Raw genomic sequence first — 26,619 nt, 5'->3', positions numbered from 1 at the left:
AAAGGATACCTTCCCTTTAAGGCTCTACAGGAAAAATGATGATTCTGTTATTGTCGCAAGATTTTATTATGATGCATAACCGACAACTCTTATCTGTGAAATGACTCTCGTTTATATTACAAAGCATATGGAAACTGCTAAATATTCAATAACCTCGACACCCTAATGGGAGATTAGATAAGAGATAAGATAAGATAAGAGAGCCTTCCGTATAGCACGCACACACAAAAAAAAACGTTAGACATAGCCTGTGCTGCTACTCCCACAAATGGCATTACTTCTTCTGTAAAGTTTAAAATATTAGATAAAAATTTGGAAGCCGGTTACTTTGACCTAAGATTGCAGGTATGATTGCCCTCGAAAAGTAATTGTCAAGCACAGTTCAAATGTTATACAAAATATTTAACTTTCCTTTGCAGGCTCATTGTATACCTAGTGATTTCGTCACTTACTTTTTTTGCACTGGTATCGACTTCTACACAAAGGATTAAAACAACGAAAATGAAATTAAAGCAATATTAAGAGGTATTATTGTTCTGACCATTTCTTTGGATTATATATTTCCTTGCGGGACCCTCTTCAATCAGTTTAGATTTCCAGTGAGGAGGTGATAGTTTCGAGGAACAACATTTGCTCGAGGATGTATCTGACTAACTAGGGTGTGGACTTCTACCAGGGTATTTTCAACAATCATGCCCTCTGATATAATCAATCTATCTACCTCAGAAGTGCTCTTAAAATTTCTAAATATTACCAATGTTTCATGCATAAGGTAATGGAAAGAAGAAACAAAATTGCAGTTTTTTAGTTAATTATTAGCGTTTCTGCACTTAGTTAGTGAAGCACGAATTTATTTAACAAGGATGTAGCCGTTGGCTTTAATGTGCTTCGCTCCGTTGTCTGGTTTGAAAGCTTCTGCCTCATTTCCACATGAATTGGTACCATCCATTCCACCTCTAGTGCCACCCGAACCAAGTCCAATCCTTGAGTTACAGGAATTGCAATCTTCTTCGTTGTTACTGATAATTCCAATTCTAGTCAAAGCCGAGTCGTCTTTTGCGGTTGGAAACTCCACATTGAAACCTTCCATGTTGCATTCCTGCTGAAGAGAGGATCCATCGATAAGTGATTTCCATTTATTTCGACCAAGAGTTGTCGGTTTGTGGATATTTTCTGCAATTAATGAATGCAATGAGGTTGCTTGCAAGTCGATAGTTAGCCATTTTATTAGATCGCCGACCCTCATTCCAAGGCAAATTTGAGTGAAATTATTACTCCAGTAGCTCGGCATCTTTGTTTCCTCAAGGTCAAATCCAGTTGTGCCCGAAACTTCGCTAAATGTGTTCTTGTCGCTCCAGTAGTTTGAACGGTACGAGAAGGTATCCTTTCGAAGAAACACAAGATTGTGTATAAACCTTATTACTCGATAATGCAAAGGAAAAACAAATACATTTCTTCATTTAGAGACCAATTTTTTTTTGTTGTTTTCATTTGCTTGTTTGTTCATTTCTTCATAAATAAGAACTTTAGGGTCTTTGATGAAATGATGCATGTCGTTGGATTGGTATTACGATTTGGCGGATGGAAACAATATCGGTGGGCGACTAAATTAATGTGGACAAACAGTTTTCTGTGTAAGATGAAATCGTCAAAATGTTTCACAGTGACTAAAACTCGAAAGATATCAACATTTTCATCATTTGTCACAACGGATAAAATGGGAAGTCAACGAATGGGAAACTGTTTCTTGTACCAACCTTGTTGCCATCAATCTTCATGACTAGCGTCCAACCTCCTCTCCCACATTCAGGAATGACATCCATATGACAATAGGTGTGAGCTACCCCTCCCTGCTCCGTTTTGAGATAGTAAGCACCACTTCTAGAATCACTGAAATAAGACATACTCATAAAATAAGACATACTCTAAAATTGTATTTGGCGGATGAAATGGATATTACCTCACTTTGGACAACTATCATGAATGGTCGTAGCTACAGTTCTACTCTTTTGTTTCTAGTTGTGGTGTTAGACAATTACTTTTAGTTCTTCCAGCCCTTTCAATGGTTTTTCAATCATTCTCTTACTCCCCGCAAATGTGAATAAACTTACGGTTTGTTTGCTAAGACATCTTCACAGGAAATGGCTGGATTCTCTGCTTCATAACCTTTAGGTGCTGCAACAGCTTAGGAAAAACATTTAATAGAGAGAGATATTAATCTCGTTACCCTTAATATGAGCTCCCAAACCTTCCCTTGTTTAATTTTCTCTTTACAGTGTCTAACACAGACACTTTAACGGTATAGAATATCCTTAAATCCTTAAATGCTTAAAGATAACATGCACCCTCGGCTATTGAACGTATCAGTCCAAAGGTGTAAACTCGAACCAATCTATGTAATGACAAATCTCATTGAACAAATGAAGAGGAGTTTCTACTGATACACCCTCTTCTTATAACTGCACGAGTAGTATGTAGTATCTCTTTTTATTCTTGCTGCGATGAAAGGTGTTGTTATATTGATGGAGAAGTTCGGGAAGGGCATCGGTATATTTCAACGTATTGCCGGCAGTGAAATAGCGATACAGTTTAGATTTTAAGGTGCGAATGAATTGTTCGGCGATAATCGCTTTAGCATCTCCGTGCGTGGAAAAATGGTGAATGTCTTGTGCGGTGAGCCAAGCTTGAAAGGTCTAATTGTAAAATTCTTTCCCGGCATCTGTTTGTAATTTCTGGGGTTTCCTGCCTTGTTTTACGATTGTGGTAAACGCGTCCGTCACCTCTTTCTCCGTTTTCTATTTAAGGGGCACAGCCCACGCATATTTGGAAAAGGCATCTACCACGATTAAAATGTAGCGGTTGCCTTTATTTTCTTTTGCAATCGTCCGTACTTCGATTAAATCGGCGACCCATTGTTCATCAATGTCAAAGACTACCACGGGTGCAAACTCTCCTCGGCGACGCCGCGGTTTGTGAAGGGTGTAGGCCAAATTTCTTTCCAATTCTTTTTTGGCTTGAGATAGGGGAATTTTTTGGGCTTTGGCATACGGTTGAATACCTTCTAGACTCCCAATATGTCCAGGTGATTCGTATTCAACGCATTCAGTTTTTGTCTTGAACACTGCATTCCGTAATAGACTTTGAGAAGTATTAACGTCATCCACACTTTGGCGCAGTAGTAAGTCGTCCAATACTTACAAAGGTACTGCGAGTACAGTTCACGATAGACTCTATGTGTATATTTACCCCGATACCATCTCATGAATAACATCAAGTGAGACACTCTTTGCGACAGGGAAAAGGTGGTCTCACTACGTAATTGAACAAGGTAAGTTCGCATCCATAAGGAACCCACCCATACGATATCCGACTTTGTTTGGTCGTGTATACGATAATTTTTATTCTCCGACAAAAGAAGGAGAGTAGAGAGTAATGAACGTAAGGTAGTTTCGACCACAGAGACATGTTAAACACTGATGAGATTTATCGACGCCTTTTCTTAAAATGATTCACATTATCGACGATCCCTTTCAAAGCTTGTTTTCCTAATAAGGTACCGAGTTTTCCGAATCCGGGCGCGGGACCCGATAAAAAGATACTGGCTGTATATGCTATCTTATCGGTGAGAGAAAGGCCTTTCCTAAGCCATTGATTGACTTTTCTGATGGAAGCACCCCCTGGTTGTTTTTCCTTAGATTTCCTTTTTCTTCTTCTTCTGCGTTTCCCCATGATTCGAATAAAAATCAATCAATCAAACTGCTACACACGTGTTGACAAAAAAAAATTCAAGTCGTCTCGTAACATATGTCCTACTTGCACTCTTATGGTGATCAAATCTTAGACTTCAGTGGTGTCCTGAGTCACACAGTCTACAGAAAGAAATACAATTAACGGGTGAGAATCGCCATGTTTCTTTCTTTGGGGAGGAATCGCCACCACTGAAATAATTTACAATAATTTCTACGACATCGTAGATATAATTGATTGAAATTTTTTTCAGACTTGGACATGCCCAATGTAGGAGTCTCGCTGCACTCGCACTTCATAACAGCAATCTTGTCGATGGTAAACCACTCGTGACCCTGCCTGCGGCATTGGTGGTAGTAGGTACTGAAATCCTTCAGATCCATGAAGACTGGACAATTGTCGATGGGATAGGGGCGGTAGACGTTTTGTATCCATTCTTTCTGGGAATGTACTTCATCCATTCCCACGTTATGAATGGGACAGGGGTAGCAGACTCCTACATCGGCCAGTAATTCCTCCAAAGTACCATATTAAAAATTACCTGCTTCGGATATCTCGCCTTCCTTCATGACTTCCTCTTTCCTCTGTACTCGGGGTGGTACTTGCGGCTGTACCTGGGGGCACTCTTGCACGTACTCGGGTTTAATCGAGTCAACCAAATTAGCGAGCTGTCTCAACGGTTCTTCTGATGTCTATTCAGGGTTTGGGGAGCCCGAAGGATGCAATATTATAATAGGGGTCTGCATGACTGGCACTGAAGAATTCAAATCCAAGGAAAGATTATCTATCATGACGGGACCGGGAGGATTCTTCCTCCATTCTTTCTTGAATTCCAGTAGTCCTTCTTTCTTGACTTCTAGTAAAACTTCTTTTTTGCCGTAGGGATGATTTCTCTTGCCTTTGACTCCCTTGGTAGGTTTCTTCATTAGTGTTTCCATCTTGCACATCTGAACCGCTGCTTCTAGACTGTGTGAAGTGTTGGAGTCGCTCTAGCTTTGTACACTCGAGAACAATACCTCACTATTTTGATTGACAACCATTGTTTTACAAGAGACGCGACGCTAACTAAAAGAGACGCGACGCTATCTAAAAGGGACGCAACGCTATCTAAAAGGGATGCGACGCAATCTAAAAGAGACGCGACGCTATCTATTGTGTGATTTTCCTATATATCGACTGGTACTGGAATGACACATGTCTCATTCACCATGAACCCTACTTTGGAAACGAACCCTAAACTTGGCGCGTTAGCGATGGATGAGTTGCTAGATGTCATGGAGTTTCACTCTGACGATGATACCTTGAGAAGAGTGATTCGAGATGCCGAGCAGTACTTAATCGACTTTGCACCCGACGAGAACGATTACGATAGAAGAACCTGGGAATTACGCAGTAAGGTGATGCAGGCCTTCTTGGACTTTGTGCGATACCATCACGAAAATGACATATCCTCTTGTAAGAAACGTCTGCTATTCACGGTTCAAGAAACCACGCCTACGCGTGGTTGACAGCTGGTTTTTATAAAACACTACTGCTACCTACTCTTTTAGGCATCTTTCTAGACGCTTTAGGCATCTTTCTAGACGCTTTTAGGCATCCTTCTAGACGGAGTCCTGTCTTGCGTAGATGAACAATCCAAGATGGATGATCTTGAAAAAATCAAATCCCGCATTCATCATTCGATGCTGTGTGATTCCTACGGTATCGGTGAAGACGAGAAACAATTCAGTAAAGTCTACAACGATATGATGACAGCTTTCCTGGAATTTGTTCCTTATTGTGAAGATAAAGCTCTCCTTAGAGATTCGTCTGACTGCAGTACTTCTGATGACGATCAAGACCGGTGATTGACAAGCTACCTCTCTATTAAAAGACTTCCCTCACAGAACCACCTATCATTTCAGAACAGATAGAGCTTACTTCAACGTGTTCGAACATTTGGAAGACAACCGTAACTGGTCTGGAGATACTTTAGATGACTTACTACGAATCGTAGAGAAAAATGCAGACTATGATGACTACTGTCGAATGCAGAGGCATGTCAATAGCTACATGCAAGTCTATGAACCTACACAAGTAGTAAACGACGATGATAAATTGTTTAAACTGTACGCAGATGTCATGAAAGCTTTCCTCTCTTACGCGCAACATTGTAAACAGCTATACAGACATCGTTTGGCAGTCGAACAAAGCAGCGACAAAGATGAAGTGTGTGTGACACCCGAGAAGAAAGAGGACATTAAGGAACAAAAAGAAACCACTAATCCTTTTCCCGAACATTTAAGAGCTATTATGAACTCTTAAACGCACATTGTATGTGGACACGTGACGTGACAATAAAATTTGGTATATGCAAAAACAATGTTGTACTTTATCCCTACTCTATCTTGGATTTCTTTGTTCGCTTTGTACTTTTTTGTACCGTTATTTTTAAAAATGTGGTGCAAAAAAACCCCTACGCACGAACCTACGCGATATCTAACCCTAGCCCCCAACAACCCTAAACCCCTTATGCACCTACGCCGATTTAATTCTACCCTAAAAAAGCCCTCGTGCACTTACGCGGTATGAATATTTAATTAGACCTCACTCGGCCGAATCACTCGAACCCAGACCTCGCAGTTGTTTCGTAAAGGCGTCACAAATTACTTGCACGCAAGTCAACTACAAGGGTTTTTGGCTGAAACATTCTCTGCCACACCACATGAAAAAAAATTCACGCTAAAGCAAAATGAAAAGGATTCAGCAATTACAATCAACTTTTCCTTTCAAGTCTTATTCATATTGGTAATACCTATCTCACATGTTTTTCCTGTAAATCCACGTGGACAAACACACCGGAAACTGTTGTCGACAGCAAAGTTTGGAATGCAGGTTGATCCTTCTGCACAAGGAGTACGACTGCATGGATTCTGTAATTGTTAAGAAGAAAGCTTTGTTTAAAATCTATCAACAGTGATATCAGTTTCATTCTTGCAAACTCTGACGGCATTAAGCAAAATAATGTTTCAAGAGACTGTAAGAACACAGATAGAATATGTATCTGTACCATTATTAATGGAAGAATGAAAGTTAGATAATAGACAAAATCTTTAAAGATTAAAGAATATTTGAAAATGTAGTTCTCCACCTCCGTTGCATAATAAATAAAACTTTCTGCCGCAATGAGACTCTGTGGATTTTGTTTTTCGTCTGTATCGCTCAATTCACATTTCCACGTACCACTAGCACCGTTTGGGCTGACGTTGATTGATTGGCAGACTTCATCCAAAAAACAGTGAATCTTACAAATCTCTTGGTCGGGCACATAGAGGGTCTTGACCACATGTCCTCGCAAAGCCCTCCCTTTAATAACGGTTGAAAATTCTTTGATCACGCAACCCTCTGAAAAAAAAGGACTAAATAATCAATTTCTCTAACATCACTTCTAACTGTATTTTTGCTAATATCCTATTCTTCAATTTTGGCTTATTTCCAAACTCTCTCCGGTCAGTTCCACAAATTTCGGGAATTTGGCAAAGAAATATTAATTTTTTTGGTGAATATTTCTGTCCAACATAATTTTTCTATGTCGAAAAGTAGCATCCAGACAAAGACAGTTTCAACAATGACCGATATGACAGAATATACTGAGCTTCTAGCTCTTAAAAGACAAAAGGATGGTTATGAAGTTACTGTAAAGATTTTCTTGTGTGTTTGCGTTGTTCTATCTTGAGACGAACTTAAAGTCGGGAAAAATTAACTTACTGGCGACCATGAAATATACATGGTGTGCCTACTTATCGCCTCCGTTTACTGGCATAAATCACCACAATTTCTAAAAATATTTAACATAACATTCTCATCTTTTTAATTATGATTTCAGTAGCTGTTTCGATTATCATATTACGTTTGAGTTTACTTTTTTCTAGCAGAAGCCCAGGTTTTGCGTTGGGTTCTCCCCTCTTATTATAAGCTTGTCACGCAATAATTGGTACCGACACAAATGAATATTTACCCTGCTAGCTGTATAAAGAATTTTGTTTATGTTGAATGGAAAATATTAGAATGTGTGCTTTTTGTGGTCACTAACCGCTGTTTCAGTGACAGCGAAGCAGTTGAAAGCGGGTTGTTGCTTCAACGCTATCGAAATTTATAATATACAGACAGGAGAGCAAAGCGTGAGGCTCTGGGAATAAAAATGTTACATGGATTGAGTTTTGTTCAAGAGTTCATCCCGGTTGCCACATGATTTTAGGATAAAAATTTATTCGAAACGAGTAATTTTTTAATAAGCTTATTGGGGTTTTCATTTCAGAACGACATATTCATTGTGAGCGACCTTTTGTACCTGAATGATGTGAACGCTATACGACACTCATATCTGCAGAGAAAAAGACAGAAAAGGACATAGATACTTGTTTTTACAGGCTAAATTATCTCGCAAGTAAGCGCAGTACCTTAACTACTTTGCACTATCTGTTAATATTCTTTGCATTGTAATACCATCGAAACAATTATGTACAAATAAAACAAGACTCAGGATTTACAGGGAAAGTTCTCCACCAAATATTCAATTAGCATAGTACATAGTCTCTTGCGCTTTACCTTAATAATGGAGATGTCAAGCTGAAGGGATGAACAGATATCTTGAAGGAGAAGGATGGAGAGTTTGTCCAATTTCTTGTTGGAGGCATAATCACAGATGTTGTGATTGCTGTGCATGATTGGATGACAGATGGATATGGAATCCATGATGTCCTTCTGAAGATCTTGCAAGACCTTTTCTTTTTCCACAGCCTATTGGTCTTTCTGGGTTTCATTTTCGACATTTTGAGTGTCTTTTTCTCTGCTGTCGCCCGCGAAGAAAAACTTGCTATTTGCTGAGATGTCAGGTATTCGTCTACTTTAAAAATTGGTTCGCCACTTGGGAGTCTTGCCTTTCGCATGGATTTCGACACAGATAAAGGATCCCCTGTGACCAGTTTGATCAGCAGCGTTATCAATGTCAAGCAATTAGTCTTTCAGTATTTTGGATAGTCTCTTGTAATGCTTGGAAATTTTAAGGGCCCATCCCACTTTTAATAAGGGATCACCTCGTTCAAGGTTACCAGCTTTGACAGAGACACAAGGGACATTAGTCGAGCACCTTCTTCAAGTTGAGCTGCATATTTTAACATAGCCTTGTCGTAAAGGCTTTCACGCTCTAAAACATATTGTTGTTTACCGCAACCGCGGTGGTTCTGAAGGGATGAAAGTCTTTGCTATGACTTAATACAACCCTCTTCTGTACAAAAGATCAAGCTCTGCTCCCCTGGGTCGGAATCTGTTTCTTCTATGAGAAGACACACAGGGCTTGCACTGTAAGTATCACGAAGAGCTCCATACAATTCCTTATAATAAAATTATAAGGAATTGTATGGAGCTTTTTTAGCATTAGTCGAGGCGCGGCAGGTGTTGTCACATGATCCTCGCAAGGATCATACGTGACAACACCTGCCGCGCCTCGACTAACGCTAAAAAAGCTCCATACAATTCCTTATAATCAAATTATAAGGAATTGTATAAAACTCTCCGGGATACTTACAGTGCAAGCCCTGTGTGTCTTCTCATGGGGGGTGTGTCAGAGATCTGATCACTAGGTGACTTGCTTTTAGCTAAAACTCGTCGTCTTACGGTAACGTCAGTGTGTGGGTGTGGCTTTGTTGAGCGTGGGTAGCTGGTAATAGGTAGAAATGTCAAGGTTACTCTAGGGTAACCATTTGCCAGGTCCAATGTTTTACGCTCTCCAAACTCGAACACCCTTTCTACGAAATGTCATACTTACCGGAGCCAGGTTGTGTGAATTTCCCAGATACCTTGAGTATCATCCGTGAAAAACGCTTGCCAATTCCCCAATCGCCTTTTGTAATCGACGTAACCCTGCCTTCACCATGGCCGGACACTTCTTTTGGCACTATAGGTGGTTTGCACGTTACGTCATTGCCGCAATGTTGGTGGACGAAAACAATAGATATCTCATTGGCTCCTTTTGTTCGTCCACCAGCATTTGTTCCTTTCACCATTGATACCTGTGTCTCTAGAGATTGGTTGCAAAACACCTATACATCTACTATTGAAACCATGACTCCACCCAACACCGAGATTTGATCTATGAGCGAGGCAAATTGTCAAATCCTCGATATCTTTCGGCGTCTTGAAGATACTGGCTCGTGACAAAATCAGATCAACTTCATTTTCTGGATATGAAAACTTGCACCTCCGCAAGTGGCTTGAAATGCCTTTTTTACAACTAGGCAAGGGAACGACTTCAGATTTACAACTTCGATCTTCTCGATAACTAAAGTCACAAGTTCCACCAGCGAACGATTTAAATGAACAGCAAATCTCCATGTTAGTATGTAAGACGAGACGCTTATATAACAGATCAACACGTTAACTCAGTTTGTAGCTTTTTAATCAAATTGACTTTCGTAAACATTCTCTGACTTACGCCGGCAAAGGAATCATTGATGAATCTGGACATTTTAGTTTTCTGAATACAGAAATTCCTGGAAGGTTTTTCTAGATATCATGCAAAGACGAAAAAAACAATCTCTTGGTATTTCGGAGGTTGATCCATCTTTGAATTTATGTGTCACGCTTGTCATGCAACTGGTAAAATAAGATGGAGAAGATATATAAACTGGAACTCAGCTCTGGCTTGAGAATAGATTTACACTAGAGGAAATTGTTCCGGATTCGTGATGAATCCGAAACGTTTTGGTACCGGATTGATTTTGCCGTTTACACGAAAGTGGACGAATCCGAAATAAAAACTATCCGGTTTGGTCGTGTCTCCGGATATTTTGAATCCGGAATTTAAAGTGGGAACTTTGAATCCGATAACTTTTTAATCCGGAAAGTGTTTTTCGCGTAACCGCTTTTTTTCTCGAATCCGGATATTATTTCCGCCTGCAATCTTTTGAGTTTGCGGTGAAACCAAAATGGAGCATCCGGTGCTAACATTGCTGGCGGTCTCCGGTTGGCAACCGGCGGTTGCCTAATCTTGTTGCAGGTTCAGGCGATCAATTTTATCATGTGTACCGCGGTATTTCTGAGGAAACGCAAGTTATTACTGCAAGGAAGTTTAACGTCAGCCACACTTAATCGCCGACGACGTAGATGGCTGGGCATCTGTCTTACTCAAATTTGCCTTGGTGGCATCTGGATCTACCCTAGCCTTTTTTGGGGGAGGCATTTTCACTTTGTCGATCGAACGACGAAACAACACTCGGCTTGGTAACCATTCCATTTGGAATGTTCCCGGAGTTTTCATTGTGTGTAAACGGTCAGGAATCCGAATATCCTTTCAGCGTAAACGCCTACGAATCCGAATACTCCAAAATTGATGAATCCGGAAACATTTACGAATCCGGAAAACTCCCCTCTAGTGTAAACTTAGTCTGAATGTGGTAGAGCATGACGTGATCATCGAAACAGCTATTAAAATCCTAAATAACTATGGTAAGAGTGTTACGTTAGATATTTTTTCGCAAATTGTAGTGATTTATGCTAGTAAACGGTGGCGACAAGTAGGCATCATGTATATTTCATAGTCGCTGGCAAGTAAATTTTGCCCGTCTTTGAGTTCGTCTCACGTTAGAACAACACAAATACACAATACAGTAACTTTATAACCATCCTTTTGTATTTTAAAAGCTAAAAGCTCGGTAGATTCTGTCATATCTGTCATTGTTAAAACTGTCATTGTTAAATATTTCTTTGTCAGCTTCAGTAATGATAGGGGGTTACGTTTAGATGATAAAACAAAGGATTATGTTGTCATAAATACCGGAGGTCAAGTATATTGATTACAAGCCCACAACTCTGGTAACATTCACGGTGAAAATTTGCATATTCAAGCAGTCGAACTAAAAACATCATTTCTCGAAAACAAAAATACATTTTCACAAACAAGCTACATCATAATCATTAAGACATATTTGGCTACAAAATATGAAAGTAGGAGTGAAAGAAAATTTTGGGTGACTTGCCCTGTTTGTCTGATGCTTGTTGACATTAGCTCTTAAGGTTACCGTGCACCTTCAGGGGTGTCTCGCGTGCAAGCGATGTAGCGCGTCCGGCTTAAACTGTAGATATCTAAACCCTATATCAAATTAAAGCTTAAAGGACTGGCTATCAGACTATACCAAAAATTTTGAAAAACAATGAATTGTCGAATTTTTCACGACTTCTAAATGCGAGCGCCCGAATCACCTTATAAGAGCTACAAGTCAAAGGGAATTTGTTCGATTGCTCTCAAATTTTGACAGTAGCTAGTTTTACAGATAAACAACAAACACGTGTCTCCGAATTTTTTATTTCTAAATACTTTTTTTTTCAAGAGCGATTTTTGTACGATCACTCCACATCTTTTTAATCCTATTTCAAAAATGTTCCGTAACTTTTTACTGAAATTGAATATGGCAAATCGCAGACACGTTTTTTTAGAAGTCGTGAAAACTTCGACAATTAATTTTTTTTCAAACTTTTCGGTATAGTCTGATAGCCAGTCCTATAAGCTTTAATTTTATGTGGGGTTTAGATATCTACAGTTTAAACCGGACGCGCTACATCGCTTGCACGCGAGACACCCCTGAAGGTGCACGGTAACCTTACATAGATCAGTTACAAGTTTCTCTGTTTTTCTGGGCATTCTTCTGTCATTTTTCACTTGAAAACTAACTGCAATTTCATTTCATCACCCAAAATAAATACCATTCTTAAGTATTCATAAAATTTCTGATTTTTTACCAAATTTTACGTACCTTTCCCGAGGATAAAACATAAAAGCAATGCCATCGCCAACACCTCCATCGTGGGAACCCAGGTTGGCTGATGTTCGTGAAGATTCAATTCCCTCTTATTTCTTGAATATTTAAAGCCCTGGATTTAAGCAGGTACATCAATAACGAATGAGAAAAAATCATTTACCGTGTAATTTAAATTTCAGCGGCCACTTAATTAGACCTTCACATTCCGTGCACATCAAGATATCAGTAATTACGGTGGAACTTAGAAGTGAACGAAATAAAAGGCCGCCACAGAATGAAGCAAAGCGCAGTTTGACCGAATAATAATTCTCATTCAGTGACTCTAGAATAAAAGTAAGCGACATTATAAAACGTTTCAGGTTTGGTTTAGGTCAATCTTTTTAAGATAATGAAATTCTTCAAATATCAAATAACTTTGCTTAATTTGTTCTTTCTTTATTCCTAATCTGAATTCCTTGCCGAGGATCAATTTCACACAATTTTTTTTTCCTGTCTCGTGTTTGAATAAATAGTTTTATGCCATATAATGTCATGTAGAATTAGTCAGAGAAGGAAACTAACACTGAACAGGCTGTCGAATCAACAGCATTTTCGAAATAATTCAGTAGCCTACTCAGTAAAACTAAAAACGCATTTGAAATAATTAGTGACACTGAAAGCAATAAATATTTAAGACTTCATTATCCCTCTAATTAATTTTAGAGATACTTATAATACTTCGGTTTTGCAAAACCATGCTTACTTAGAAGATGAGGGAAAATTTCGTTTTAAGATGAAAGTTTCAATTGACAGGTCATGTGACAGTATTCAGGTAGCTGTCTCAATGATATTTTCAAAATGAGTTACATCTGGCAATCTGCTAGTTTACTTATTAAATATGTACAAATATTTTAAAACTAATCTAGGATGTGTAAAACGCCACAAATTTAAGAATTCTTTCCCCACTAGGTGATATTAAGGAATCTTATGATATTTTGGTTTTCCAAAGAGGCTCCTGAGGGTTTTTGATCACGCGAGATCTGGACGCAAACATGGCGCGAGCTTTAAAAATTTTTGCCAGCAAAAAAAACGTTGCAGCTCGATATGATCGCGCGATTGTTATCTAAGATGGTGTGCTAAAACAGTTTAAGAAAATGCAGTTTTTATCAAATGGACTCTGAGGCCTCCAGCAACTTTATCTATGACATCCATAGGCCTTCTACGCCTGTAAAAGAAATCGACGAAAAAAAAAACACTAGGAGGAAGATTGCACAAAGGCGACAGGTTTAAAAGTTTACGCATGATCAGATATCGACTCGGCGAAGTGCTATTTTATGACGTAATGTTTTGGGAGTTATAGATTTACGCTTGTAATATTTCAAAACTCCTCAAATATAGCTCGCCGTTATGTGGATCTTGATATTTTGGTGAATATTAAATATCACTCGCATTAAATACCAAACACCCTTTAATACCATGCTATTTCCATCACAAATACTCTTGGGAACAACTGTGAGATGAAGGGACCAGGTGACGGGGAATGTGACAAAGTGTAGACAGTTGTATAAATAATATTTTCAAGGTAAGTAAGGAATGCGTTTTTAATTTTGGTAAGACGCTAGTTTACTCAGTAAATATATAAAATAAAACTTTTGAACGAATCAAGAATACTAGAAATGGTAGTACAATAGAAATAACCAATAACAAGGTATACCATACTACCGTTATCATAGTTTTTCTTTTAAGTGACGAGCAGTTTTTATAAGGCTTGCTAATTGCTGTAATAGTTAAAACTTAGTGGAGCTTTGACAATGAGAAGATGATGCATCATATTCTATTGTACAAGCTAATGACAAGTGTTGCCGGGAACGGTTACAAACCATTTAAAATCAAACCTTTAAATCAAAAACTTTCACGAAGGCTTCGAGCAAACCCACCCTAAACGTTACAATGCTTAACGCAACATTCAGACTAAGCGTCGAGAAAAACTGAACAATGCCCAGAGAGAGAGAGAGAGGGAGGTTTGGCTCGGTTGCCCGTGGCACTGTTCCAAGTTAACACCCCCGCGCATGCACGAAAACTTAGATGTCCCGTATGCGAACCCAGGCTACGGTCGCACGTCGACCTGCCGTACGAACAAGAGAACTTGTTGGTTGTCAGCCGTGATCAACTCAGTGCACCCCTCGGATCTTTGTCCTCTTGACATGAATTGTTACATAAAACGTTCACGTGACAAACATGATTTGGGTCGATGGCTATTTCAGTGAGAATCTGTTGAAGCTTTATCGGTGACGCTGGGAGGTTCTTTGTGATCTAGTGGATGTCCAGCTGTGGAAATTCTTCGTTGGGTGGGGCTGACTGTGGTGATACCCTTGAGAGGGCATCGCCGATGGGTACTTCGGCTCCTTTGACATATTTTATGGTAACGTCATACTTAAACGCTCGTAGTACAAACCTCTGTAATCTTGCTGGGCAGTTGCCGAGTTTCTTCTTGAAGATCGCTTCAATTTGCTTGTGGTCTGTGGGGATTGTGCAGGATTTGCCGTAGATGAAGTAATGGAACCTTTGAAGTCCCCAAACAACGCCGAGTGCTTCGCGTTCAATGTTGCTTTATTGCTGTTCAGTCTGGGTGAGGGCTTCTGAAGCGTAGCATACAGGCTTTCTGTCTTTTGGTAGCACAGCGCCTAATCCTTTCAGCGAGGTGTCAGTTTCGATGAAGATTTCTGCGTTCAGGTCGAAGTATCTAAGTACATCGAGTGATGAAACTTTTTTGTTAACTTCGGTGAAGGCTTGGTCGTGCTCAGATCCACAGGAGCAGACCGTGTCTCTCTTGGTCATATCTCTCAGTGGTGCTGATAAGGTGGCTAGGCGTCCAGAGTATCCTTTCAGATAATTGGTTAGACCGAGGAAGCTCTGAAAGCTTTTGACGTCCTCGGGGGACTTCGTGTTGAGAATCGCAGACACCTTTTCATTGTCGGGCTTGATGCCTTGTGGCGACCAGGCGTGGCCAAAGAAGCTAACTTCCTTACGCTTTAGTTGTTTCTTTTTACTTTGTTGAACTTAACACCTTTTACACTTGCACGCTCCATTAACTTCCTGATGTTCTCATCATGTTCTTCTTCTGTCCTTCCGTAGACAAAGTTGTCGTCAGCAGTACCTGTGACTCCTGTAAGTCCTTCAAGGGACGAGTCGAGTTCCCTTTGGAAAATGTCTTGTGAGACATTTAGTCCAAATGGCATCCGAGTGAACCGGTATCGTCCGAATGGCGTGTTGAAGGTGGCGAGTAAGGAGTTTTATTTGTCGATCGGTACGTGCCAGTACCCTTTTGTCGCATCAATGACACTAAAACATTTTGCATCGTGTAGCTCAGTAACCACGTCATCGATTGTTATCATGTGGTGGGGCTCTCGCTTTATGCATTTGTCAAGGTCTCGTGGGCCCAGACACACTCTCAGCTTGGCTATCTCTCCGTTGTCGTTAACGGTTTCGCGAAGTACTACGCTGTTAACCCAGTCAGCGGGTTCGTTAACTGGCACGATGACTCCGAGTTCCTCCATGTTGTCGAGTTCAACTTTGAACATTTCACGCAGGTGTACAGGAACTGCTCTAAGTGGGTGCACAACTGGCCCTGCTCCAGGGTCTAAAGTGATTGGGGTATGGCGTCATTTTGAAGGTACCTATGCCTTCAAAACAGTCCTTGTGTTCTTTTATAAGTTTGTCCTTCGTAAGAGGACGTTTGTCATGAGGTTTAGTCGCTGAAGTTATACCTTTACTATCTGCTTGAATGCTACAATTGATCGTAACAAGTCCTAGTTCCTCACACGTCTTTAATCCTAGAATGGTCGGTCCTTGCACATTGGTTACTGTGAACGTACTTCCCTTATCTTGCCTTTGTAGTGGATAAATAGCTGGCAGGTACCCATGCATTCAATCTTTTGGCCACCATAGGCTGTGAGAATCTGGGGTGGTCCGAGTGCTTTATAACTGGGAAAGGTGATAATCTTGTCAAACTTTGTTTTAGAAATCACGTTGGTCTCAGTGCGTGTATCTATTTTGCATACTGTCGGGGTAGTTTTCTTTTGGTAGGGTTTGGCGGAAATGGTCTCTTTCGTCTCTTTGAAAATATAGATTTCTTGTTATATTGTTATTTTTAAGTCTGAATAATGACCCGTCTTTTTCGTAGGTCTCAGCGCCTGTATCTATTTTGCATACTATCGGGGTAGTTTTCTTGTGGTAGGGTTTGGCGGTGACGTCGACTGTGATTTCAACTTTGTTGCAGATGTCGTTGTTGTTTACGTTGTCAATTTCGAGTGATCCTTGCACCAGCAGCTGTGCGATCCGTCAGAATTGTTACATAAGGCGTTCACGTGACAAGCATCATTTCCTTCTGAGCACTTGTCTACATCTGCAAAATATTTGAAAAGCCACCTCCAGGATAACTGATCTGTTGATTAAATGAAATTAAGCTTTCATATTCCCCCTCCAACTCACGTTTGATCTGGTGTGATTTCTGGAGCAACTCAGTGTTCTCTGTGTTATATTCTCGTTGATTTAAACATTAATTCCAATTCCTATAAAGCTCTTCAAAAATACTCTCATTGAAAGCTGAAGAACGAAAGGGTCACAGGATTCTGTAATGGACAACGCGAACTTATCTCGCTTACTCACCGGTTTCACACTTGTCTCCAGTGCCCGGTGAACAAACGAAGAGATGAGTTTCGTTTTCAAAATCTGAATAACATTGTGAATTCAGAGGACACTGAGCGGTAGCACATGGATTCTTTAAAAATATTTAAAAAGATGTTCAGAAGACCGACATATCTTTATGCGATTCAAAGGTAACAAAGACAGAAAAGATGCAAATAACCTTTTCCGTTGGTTGATTTTAAGTAGAACATTTTCCAAATATTATCGTATACGCAACCCTTGGCAGGTTAAGAATTTTAGCTCATAGGTACCAAATTTACATAAAGTCTAACTTAGCCCAATCGCCACTCCTAGTGCTTTATTATGACTTTACAAAGTAACTGTATTTGCCGTGTTTCCAAACTTGAAGCGAGCAACGACGAAATACAAAGTTAGAGAAGCTTTCTTGATGTAAAATAACAACACAAGCCGATAGATGCAAAAATCCATCGTGTCAAAAGGTTTTTCCAAGCATTTTTTTATCAAAATCAACTCAATTTCATGTTATGCTTTTCTCCACACTCTCTCCAGGATACCTTTGTTGCATGATAGAGGAAGTCCTGCCGTGTGACCAAATCGTCTGGATCTCTGACACCATCAGAATCACTCAGCTCGCACACGAGATCACCATCCTTGTTTGGACCAAAGTTGTATGATTCACACGTGGCTTTAATGAAACATTGTATTTCACAAATCTGTCTTTACCCTCAGTATGCTGATCACCTGATTTAGGAGAGCCTTGTTTGCAACTGGCTCCTTAAACTCTTTTGTTATGCATGGAACTATTTGAATATTCACAACACCGAACAACTACATAATTAAAGATATATTTAACTAAAAACATCAAATTATGAATTATTAGGTACTAAAAACTGCGCAGATAAAATAAAGCCATATTCTTAACGCAGATCAAGCGAACTTCATGGGCAAAACATTGATATGCATAGTGCAGCTTTGTACATATTCAAAAGAGTTTTAAATTGCATCAGGGATTATGAAATATTATCGAGCGCTTTCTTATAGCAAAATGCTTTAAGTTGTTTCTTAAAGGAAAGTAAGCTGCTATAGTCTCTGATTAATGAGGACAACGAGTTCCATAAGGCATAGGAAGCATGCCGGAGAAGAGCATTTGACCCGTGGAACGAACAGAAGAGGTTGTGCTGAGAAACGAAGAGCAGGATTAGAAGCAGGTTTTAAGAGATAAAAAATCATTAATGTGGGGCAGACTTGGATTGTTAAACACATAAAAAAAAAAACAATTGTATTTAAATGAACTCTAAATGGTATATATAGGAAGCCAGTATAAGTCGATGAGAGCCGGTTGATGTGGTCAAATTCCGTAATCTGGAAAATCATTCATATATGGTTTCTTTAAAAATAAAAAGGCTTCACTTCATGACAGCGAGCAAATTGCGAAACGAGAAGACTGAAAAGCTCATAATTGCAGCTTCTTGACGTCTGGTGTAAGATTTCGTGAGGTAGTCTAAAAATTACATGTGGCAAAAAAAAGGCTGGACAGAACATGGAGCAACAAGCCTTAACCTTTAGTTATTCAAATGAAAATATAACTAATTGAGGTGAAGGCTAAGCTTTCAAACCGAGTGTTTATTTGTATTGATAAGAAAATGATACGTATCATCAGAGCCGTTAGAGATAGATGTTAAAGTTAAAACAGGCGACTAAAGACCTTATTCTTGGTAGAAATGGCTAAAGGAAAAGCTGCCATCCGGTTACATGGAACTCGCAAACCAAAATCTATACTATTCTCTTCGATTGATAAGATGTTTTCGTGGACAGAATTTGACTCTGGAAGTAAATTATTCTAGTTGTGTAGGAATAACAAATCAGAATTCCCCTACCTTTTTCTGACAGGTCATTCCACGACAGCCTTCCCAAAACCACGGAAAGAAATGCTAAACATGACTGAGAACGATTCATGAGATCCAGTAACCAAACGATACCTTCCCTTTGCGGCTTTACAGGTTCAATGATGTTTCTTTTTCTGCCGATAGGCTTTATATGATGATTAATCGACAGCGTTTGTCTTTGATATGACTGGCGGGTATATTAACACAGAATGTTTAGATTACAGTTGATTTCTCTTTTGTGTCAACAAACATACTTATGCCAATTGATATTTGATCAGAGGACTTCTACGCCCCAATGGGAAACTTTACTCCGATACTGGGTCTCTGAAAAACCCTGTAGGTTTTCACCTTTTGTTGAGAGATGTGCATTCATTCACATCCATAACCAAATTAATACATATCTTTTAATGAAGTCTTTTCAAGAAAACTGCATTAAGCTTTAACGGGTGTCCCGTCTAAACTATGAATCCCTCTTGCATAATATGTATCTTTAGACTTATTTCTTGTTTTGCAGCTTTGTGTACGGCCTTAGCCGTATCTCAGAGCCAGACTTTAAGGCCTTCGATTTTGCTGACAATGTGGATGGGCGAAAGTTAAACGGGAGCTGATAAAAGAAATGGAATTAGGAAAGTTGTTGTCAGTCCGAGTGCGTGGGTGCAGAGTGGTGGGTGCAGAGCTTGAGTACAGAGCGGTGTCAGTCTTACAACTTTAGAACCTTGAAGGGCAACTCAGGGAACTTCAAGTATCAACTGAGTGACTGATTGATTAGCTGGATTTGTTAACTCCGGTTAGGATTTAGAGTTTTACTTAAATAAATGCTGAAAACAATAAAAATTTAAGACTCGTTCTCCATCTAAATAGTTTTAGGGATACTTATAATGCTTCGGTTTTGCAAAATCATGCTCAAAAGATGAGGGAAAATATCGTTTTAAAATGAAAGTTCCAGTTGACAGGTAATGTGACAGTATTCAGATAGCTCTATCAATAATATTTTCAAAACGATTACAAATGGCAATTTGCTACTTTACTCATTAAATATATATGCGTTATTAACCAAGCGTGTGGTCGAGATGGCTGAAAATCGACTGAGTTCTATTTTTGCATTTTTATGAACCGAGACGAAGTCGAGGTCCATAAAAATGCGAAAAAGAACGAGGCTAATATCCAGACATCTTAACCGAAAAAGCTTGGTTGATAAAGTGTTTATTATATTTCAAAAAGATTTTGCTTTATTAAGAATTGAGGATGACTTTTTATTCTTCGAGAGCCAAACTGTGTTTGTAGCACAAGAAACTCACAAGAGTCGTTTCTATTTTCTTCGTTTTGACTATCTTCTGCCGCTTTTTGCGTTTCCATCGCCGAAATTGTCCAAGAATTACGAACTTCGTTCTAATTCTATTCTATTCATGCGCGGGATCAATGTGGGCAATCCCGAGCGGGCAAGACGGACCCTTCTTGCTCGCTCGAGTAGCCAATCATACTCGCTTCATCTTGCCCACGAGTGCTGCGAGCGATGTAATAAACACAAATATTTTAACCTAATCTAGGATATTTAAAACACCACAAAATTTAAGAATTCTTCCCCCAATGGGTAATGTTATGGAATGTTATAATGTTCCGGTTTTCCAAAGGGGCTCCAGAGGGTTTTTGATCGCGCGAGATCTGGATGTAAACATGGCGCGAGCTTTAAAAATGTCTACAAGTAAAACAAACATGGCAGCTCGAAACGATTGTTATCTTAAAACGTTATAAGACAATACACTTTTTATTAAATGGACTCTAATGCCTCTAGAAACTATACCTATGACATCCAGAAGCCTTCTACAACTACAAAAAAAAAGTCGACAGAAAAGAAAACACCAGGGGAAAGATTGCACAAAGGTGACAGATTTGAACGTTTACGCATAATTAGATATCGATCTCGGCGAAGCGCTATTTTACGACGTAATGCTTTCGGAGTTATAGATTCATGTTCGTGATATTTCAAAACTCCTCAAATATAGCTCGCAGCTTTGCGGCTCGTGATATTTTGGGGAATTTTGAAACATCACTCGCATTTAATACCAAACTGCTCACACTGCCACGCTATTTCCATTACTAATACTCTTGGTAACCACCGTGAGATAAAGGGACCAGCTGATGAGGAATGCGACTGAGTGTAGACAGCTGTCATGCTTTCAATATACTTTAGGAATGCGTCTTTAACTTTGGCAAGCCGCTAGTTTACTGAGTAAATGTAAAAAAAAACTTTTGAACTGGTTAAGAATACTAAAAATGGTAGTACAATAGAAGTAACCAATCAATAAGGTATACCAATACCTCCCTTATTGTAGTTTTCCTTCATATTGACGAGCAATTTCTAGACGGCTTGCCAATTGCTACAATAGTTAAAACTTAATGGAGCTTTGAAAATCCACAGGTGATGCATCATATTCTATTATATAAGAGATCCTGTTGGTTGCTAGAAGTGATCATCTCAATGCACTCCTCGGATCTTTCTCCTCGTGACATGACTTAAGGACCATATTGAAATACAATTGGACATTTTTAGGCGACATGCATGCTTCAGGCTTAGATTATAGTTTGAGTGTTTTGCAAAATCAAGGACCAATGCTATTGATATAATAGCTATTTCATTTACGTCTTTTACAAAATGGATCAAACGTTGTCGTTGATGGCTTTTTCTATCAAAAATGGCTTTTCATGATTTAGGCTCTCGAACTATAACCATGGAGCGAGCCATTTCGCACTGAAAGGTCGTTTTGCTGATTTTAAGCCCCGAAATCGCGTTTCCCCTGAAACGAATCTTGCATCCAGTTTCAACAAAAATGACTATCCCAGTACAAAGGAAGACTGCGCAACTAGTTTTCCATAATACGGGGTCGAAACTTCATCTCCGTGCGCTTAAGTGAGTATTGAAATCCTCTGAATTTTACCCAGCAAACACCATCGGCCTTTGAGCTATATGGCCCACTGTGATAGATACCGTTGAGATTTGAGCGATGGCAATTTTTGTACCACCAAGCACCTTTGAACCTCGAAGCACAATGATCCCTGGAATGTTTGTCGTTTTCACTATCTTTTGTCGAAAACTGCATATCACTAGAAACATGATGAGAGTAAGAAAACATTCACAACCATGAATCTCAGTTATGGGTTAGGGTTATCCCATGAATCTTATGGGTCACTCCAAGTAGCATTACCAGCAGCAATACCACCTCCTACCCTTTAGCAAGGTTGGTTTCACTGGACCTCGTGTGCGTTTACAAGAGAGAAACACTAAAAGGAGACTAAGGACAAGGGTTAGCCGTAATTAGAAAAATAATATATTTGAAGTCGATAATGTAGGAAATGGTTGCCCAGTCTTTCGAGCCAGCGGCTCATATCAAAAACACTCGACTTTAGGTCGAATTCGAATTTGAAATGTTTGTTTTTGCGGAGGGAGGAAAACCGGAGGACCTGGAGAAAAAAGCTCTGAGCAAGGACGAGAACCAACAACAAACTCATTCCACATGTGACGCCAGTTCGGGAATTCAACGCGAGTCACAGTAGTGAGAGGTGAGGGCTCTCACCACTGCGCCATCCCTGCTCCCCGAAATTCAAAAGTATAACGAGAATCATCCTATTCCAATACTCCCTGTATTCAACGTTTCCCCTTTTTTCATCAGATGTTTTTTTTTCCTCACCCCAAAACTTACAGAGCAGAATATTTGTGCAGTTTAAGTACCTATCACTGACAGGCTCAGTCAGTTCAGCAAGTTCATATTCCATCGCATTTTATTGTCCACAATTCATTTACCTTAGCGAAAAGTCACCTGCCATAGAATCGCCAGCTGTGCCATTGTATCCTCCGATCAAAAGCCGGTACTTATCTGCCTCGTCTGCCACCTTAAAAGTCGTGTACTCCGCGTAGACGACGTTGCCATCAAAGTCTTCCAAGTCAACTCTTAACTTGACGTCATCAGCGGCTGTCAAACGGTGAAGATTGTCGTTTCCAAGCCAGAACTCGCCGCTCAAATTTCCAAACCCGTTTTTGTAGGATTCCCATCCAAGAAAGAAGTCAACAGAGCCGTCCAAACGTCTTTGAAAAACGGTCCAACCTCCACCGTCCGTTTTCATGTCACACAACACTTGGATTGGACTGTTGCCATCAGGATTGATGGTGTATAAGCCACTGGAATTCCAACCGGATCGAAGCAGTTCGGCACAGCTTTCTGCCGGCTTTATAGCTATGGAATGGTATAAAAACAAACAAAAAAACAAACAAACAAGAAAAATACATACGAACAAGCATACATACAAACTAGCATAGAAAAAAAAAATTGTCAAGTGACACGCACCGTACCGTAGGCGGTAAACGTTTGCCGAGTAGTAGGGCACATTACTCATGAACACAACCAGAGAATATGAATTGAGAGAACTTATAATTATTCGCCATACGTACCATTCTTGAAAGAAATTTGTTTTCGTTTTAAATTTTAGTGCGCGTTCCTGCGATGCCATTATTTTGAGAACAACAGCTGATGGGAGACCGAGAAATAAGAGCATTTTCCCAGCGTGGCGTAAAATTTGAAATAGATTTTTAAAAAAAATTACCATGGGTCACGGGGATACGTCTCTCAGTTTATGATTTCTTATTAGTACATAAAACTTATAATGGTTGTTCTAAAGATTATCGTGAGGATCGAAGTTTCTTTCAAATGCTTACAAAGTAAATCGAGACTTGTGTCTTGCGCCTGCTCCTGGTTGCGGCTATAGCTGCCAAGTTGGGCTGAAATTCAGCAGGGGGGGGGGGTCGTAAGAGTTATCCTTACTTCAGAAGAAATAGATTCAACATTTGTCTGAGCCACTTTCCGATTTCTCGGATTGTGTTTGTGTCATTGCTAAAAATATTCCATCATTCCCCTCAATGTTTTAATAGAAGTTAGGCCAAACCATAATTATAAATATAACAGCTGCAACACGTACCGCAAGTTGGGCCTCTGTAGCCATCCTTACATTTGCATCTTACGCTGCCATCTTGATAGTTGGGGATGCAGATTCCTTTTTCGCCGCAAATGGAACCACCATTCTCACAAGGACTCTGTGTTTGAAAGATGCCAACTTTAATGTAAGTGCTAACTGTTTACAGCTATTGCACTCAGCCTGCATCGGAAAAATTTCTCGTGCTAGAGGACAACGATCAGATTTTGCATAACTTGGGCTTTTTCAACTAATGTGATTGGGTCAACTTAATGGAGACTCGGTATAGCCACTTCACATTATCAACTCAGTTAATGAAACTAAATCATCCTGCAATAACCCACCGACGCAGAACCATAGTTTCCTTGGAAACGTATCCGCTTTAACAATTATTTATGCAGCTCTGTAAATTAAATTGTTAGAATTTCATAACGAACGGCCATGAAATTTTTTATCTCTAGATAATTTGTCATCGATATGTTTATGTCTTTTAATGAAAGCTGGGTGGCAAACTAATAAATTGGTTAAGTGTACATTGAATCAGAGAAGAAGTTTTACGAAAAGAGTAATAATGATGAGTTTTCGAACTTGTCTTTTTCTACGTTGTGCCCAGTTACGCAATACCTGTATTCCCCTGTAAGAAAATTTGTCCTCTTGAGTGAAATTATCTGCTGCAGCAAATCGATCGGAGTCGCTTAGCTGACATTTGAATCTTTTCCCGTCTTCCGCCGATCCAAAGTTGTAAGAAAGGCAACGGCTTTTAGCCACACATTTCAGCTGGCATGCATCTTCTGAATCCTCTTCTGTCTCCGCAATAACCCTCCCAATAAGTTTATGTCCAATGATCTCTGCTGCAAAGTTTACGGCATGTAAATCATTTGTATTTACCCGACCAAGTCCTAATACCATCGTCGCTGGCAAAAAGACTGAGAGCCAGAAGAAGAACATGTCGCGTGTTCGTTGAGTTGGATGTTGATATAAAGTTCGACTTATGCACTGTGAATCTTACGCTTCGATTCCAAGTTGACTTACATGATTTATTCATTGTTATGCTTTCAATAACAGCAGGGTCATCAGTCATATACATATATTTATATTAAAAAACTATTCATTTCTCATCAACCTACAACAGTGTTTAAAGGTTTCTCAGAACTTTAATATAAGCGTGCTCTGTAAACGCGCCCTCCTGAAGACAACTGAAACAAATGCATTTAAAAAGAGGTGTGATTTTTACAAGATCTCTTTTCAAAATGCTCCTTTCATATTTAAAATGTCCAAAAGTTGGTGAAGTGGTCACAAATTGAACTTGACAAGATGCTGATAAATTTTTGTGTGTGACTTCTGGAATCCTTCATCAGTTTAATAGTCTCAAACTAATAGAGTTGGCAAACTAAAGAACTCTTCATCCGGTCTTAAACTTAAACATAATAGATTGAGGATAGAAAGAGAAGTACTCATAATTGTAAAATGAAATTCTGCAGTTCTTTCCATTCATCTAAAATTCTGGTCTTCATTTTTAGTCGTGGGTACGCGAAGCGTACAAACGACTATTAGAATGAGGCGGAATATGCAAATGTATCACTCACTCAGATGTAAACAAATCGGAAATTATACAGGACGCCTCTATCACATTTCCGAAGTAATGCTACGACGTTGAAATTTAACTCGACCTTTCTTCGAAGGAATTTCGATTTTAATTAAAATACTCGTCGCAGTTAGCACACGTGTAGCCGAGTCAAAGCTCTTTGAAATACTAAAGGTGTAACTATGAGGAGGGGGGCTTAGGGATTTTCGGTTATGCGGTTTTGACTGTCTTTTGGATCGGTTTTTCGGTTTTTGGGCCAAAAAGGTTTGGTTTTTCGGTTTTGATGTTCAGAGCGGTTTGCGGATTTTATGTGTTTTTGCATTCGGTTTTCGGTGGCATTGGTTAAAATCTGGACTGGACTCTGGACTGGACTGGACTCTGGACTCTGGACACTGGACACTGGACACTGGACACTAAACACTGGACTCTGGACTCTGGACTCTGGACTCTGGACTCTGGACCCTGGACCCTGGACTCTGGACTCTAATTTTACTTTTACTGTTAATCTATGCATGCAGTTTTACCAGCGGTTTTACTAGCTTAAAAAACTGATAAATTTGTCACTGCTTGTGAAAACTCGATGAAACAATTCCGGTTACCGTAAGTACTCGAAGTGCTGGAAAAAAGATGAGTTTCGGTACTCGTTACTATATACGAGATGTATACGGTCTACACGGTTTTTTTTAATGAAATGTGACATTGTTAAATGGCATCAATGGAAATGTCCTTTCAAAGTCGCACAGGTTTGCTTTTCATTTCCTTGATAGAAATATCCTTGTGAGCACATAGCTCGTTTCGATTTCGCAAAAAGTAGTTTTCTACAAGGTTTTGGATTTAAGGTTAAAACCGTGAGCCCCCAAAACACCTTCAAAAACCACTTTCTAGCACAGAATTTTATCATATCCTGTGCGAAAATACTTGCGGGTGTTTTGTTGCTCACACCCAAACTAATAACGCGACATGTACTGACAAGGTCTAGTATAAAATAAGTTCCTGT

General features: G+C 39.6%; 2 protein-coding genes across 3 annotated transcripts; both read right to left on the bottom strand.

The window, feature by feature from the left end:
• Positions 1–48: 48 nt before the first annotated feature.
• Positions 49–12,657, bottom strand: LOC148743120 (uncharacterized). 2 transcript variants are annotated; one of them, XM_088762797.1, is made up of 6 exons: positions 12,537–12,657; positions 6,970–7,131; positions 6,542–6,659; positions 2,112–2,184; positions 1,758–1,890; positions 49–1,384 (listed from the first exon to the last, which is right to left on the bottom strand). In XM_088762797.1, exons 2-6 carry the CDS (start codon positions 7,072–7,074, stop codon positions 851–853), a joined length of 963 nt encoding a protein of 320 aa, XP_088618923.1. In that variant the 5' UTR covers positions 7,075–7,131; positions 12,537–12,657; the 3' UTR covers positions 49–850. The 2 variants fall into 2 exon arrangements, with proteins under 2 accessions (XP_088618923.1, XP_088618919.1); XM_088762793.1 differs by having other exon boundaries at positions 6,878–7,131; positions 12,537–12,651.
• An 8,139-nt stretch (positions 12,658–20,796) lies between these two features.
• On the bottom strand, positions 20,797–25,155 carry LOC111335376 (ficolin-1). The gene is made up of 4 exons (XM_022941265.2): positions 24,662–25,155; positions 24,044–24,158; positions 22,875–23,304; positions 20,797–22,177 (listed from the first exon to the last, which is right to left on the bottom strand). The coding sequence occupies exons 1-4, from the start codon at positions 24,983–24,985 to the stop codon at positions 21,937–21,939; spliced, it is 1,110 nt and encodes a 369-aa protein (XP_022797000.2). The 5' UTR covers positions 24,986–25,155; the 3' UTR covers positions 20,797–21,936.
• Between the last annotated feature and the right edge of the window lie 1,464 nt (positions 25,156–26,619).

This window comes from Stylophora pistillata, chromosome 1 (assembly GCF_964205215.1).
Source record: "Stylophora pistillata chromosome 1, jaStyPist1.2, whole genome shotgun sequence".
In the NCBI taxonomy this organism is placed as follows: Eukaryota; Metazoa; Cnidaria; class Anthozoa; order Scleractinia; family Pocilloporidae; genus Stylophora; species Stylophora pistillata.
The sequence above is the reverse complement of the archived record's forward strand: the minus strand, read 5'-3'. Positions and strand labels throughout refer to the sequence as shown.

Coding starts and splice junctions, on each gene's coding strand:
- LOC111335376 (XM_022941265.2), bottom strand. CDS start 24,985: ATGTTCTTCTTCTGGCTCTCAGTCTTTTTGCCAGCGACGATGGTATTA. Junction 24,159..24,661: donor TTTCTTACAGGGGAATACAG/GTATTGCGTAAC, acceptor TTTCAAACACAG/AGTCCTTGTGAGAATGGTGG. Junction 23,305..24,043: donor CTACAGAGGCCCAACTTGCG/GTACGTGTTGCA, acceptor ACCATTCCATAG/CTATAAAGCCGGCAGAAAGC.
- LOC148743120 (XM_088762793.1), bottom strand. CDS start 12,585: ATGGAGGTGTTGGCGATGGCATTGCTTTTATGTTTTATCCTCGGGAAA. Junction 6,660..6,877: donor TTATTTATTATGCAACGGAG/GTGGAGAACTAC, acceptor TAACAATTACAG/AATCCATGCAGTCGTACTCC. Junction 1,891..2,111: donor GATGTCTTAGCAAACAAACC/GTAAGTTTATTC, acceptor GTCTTATTTCAG/TGATTCTAGAAGTGGTGCTT.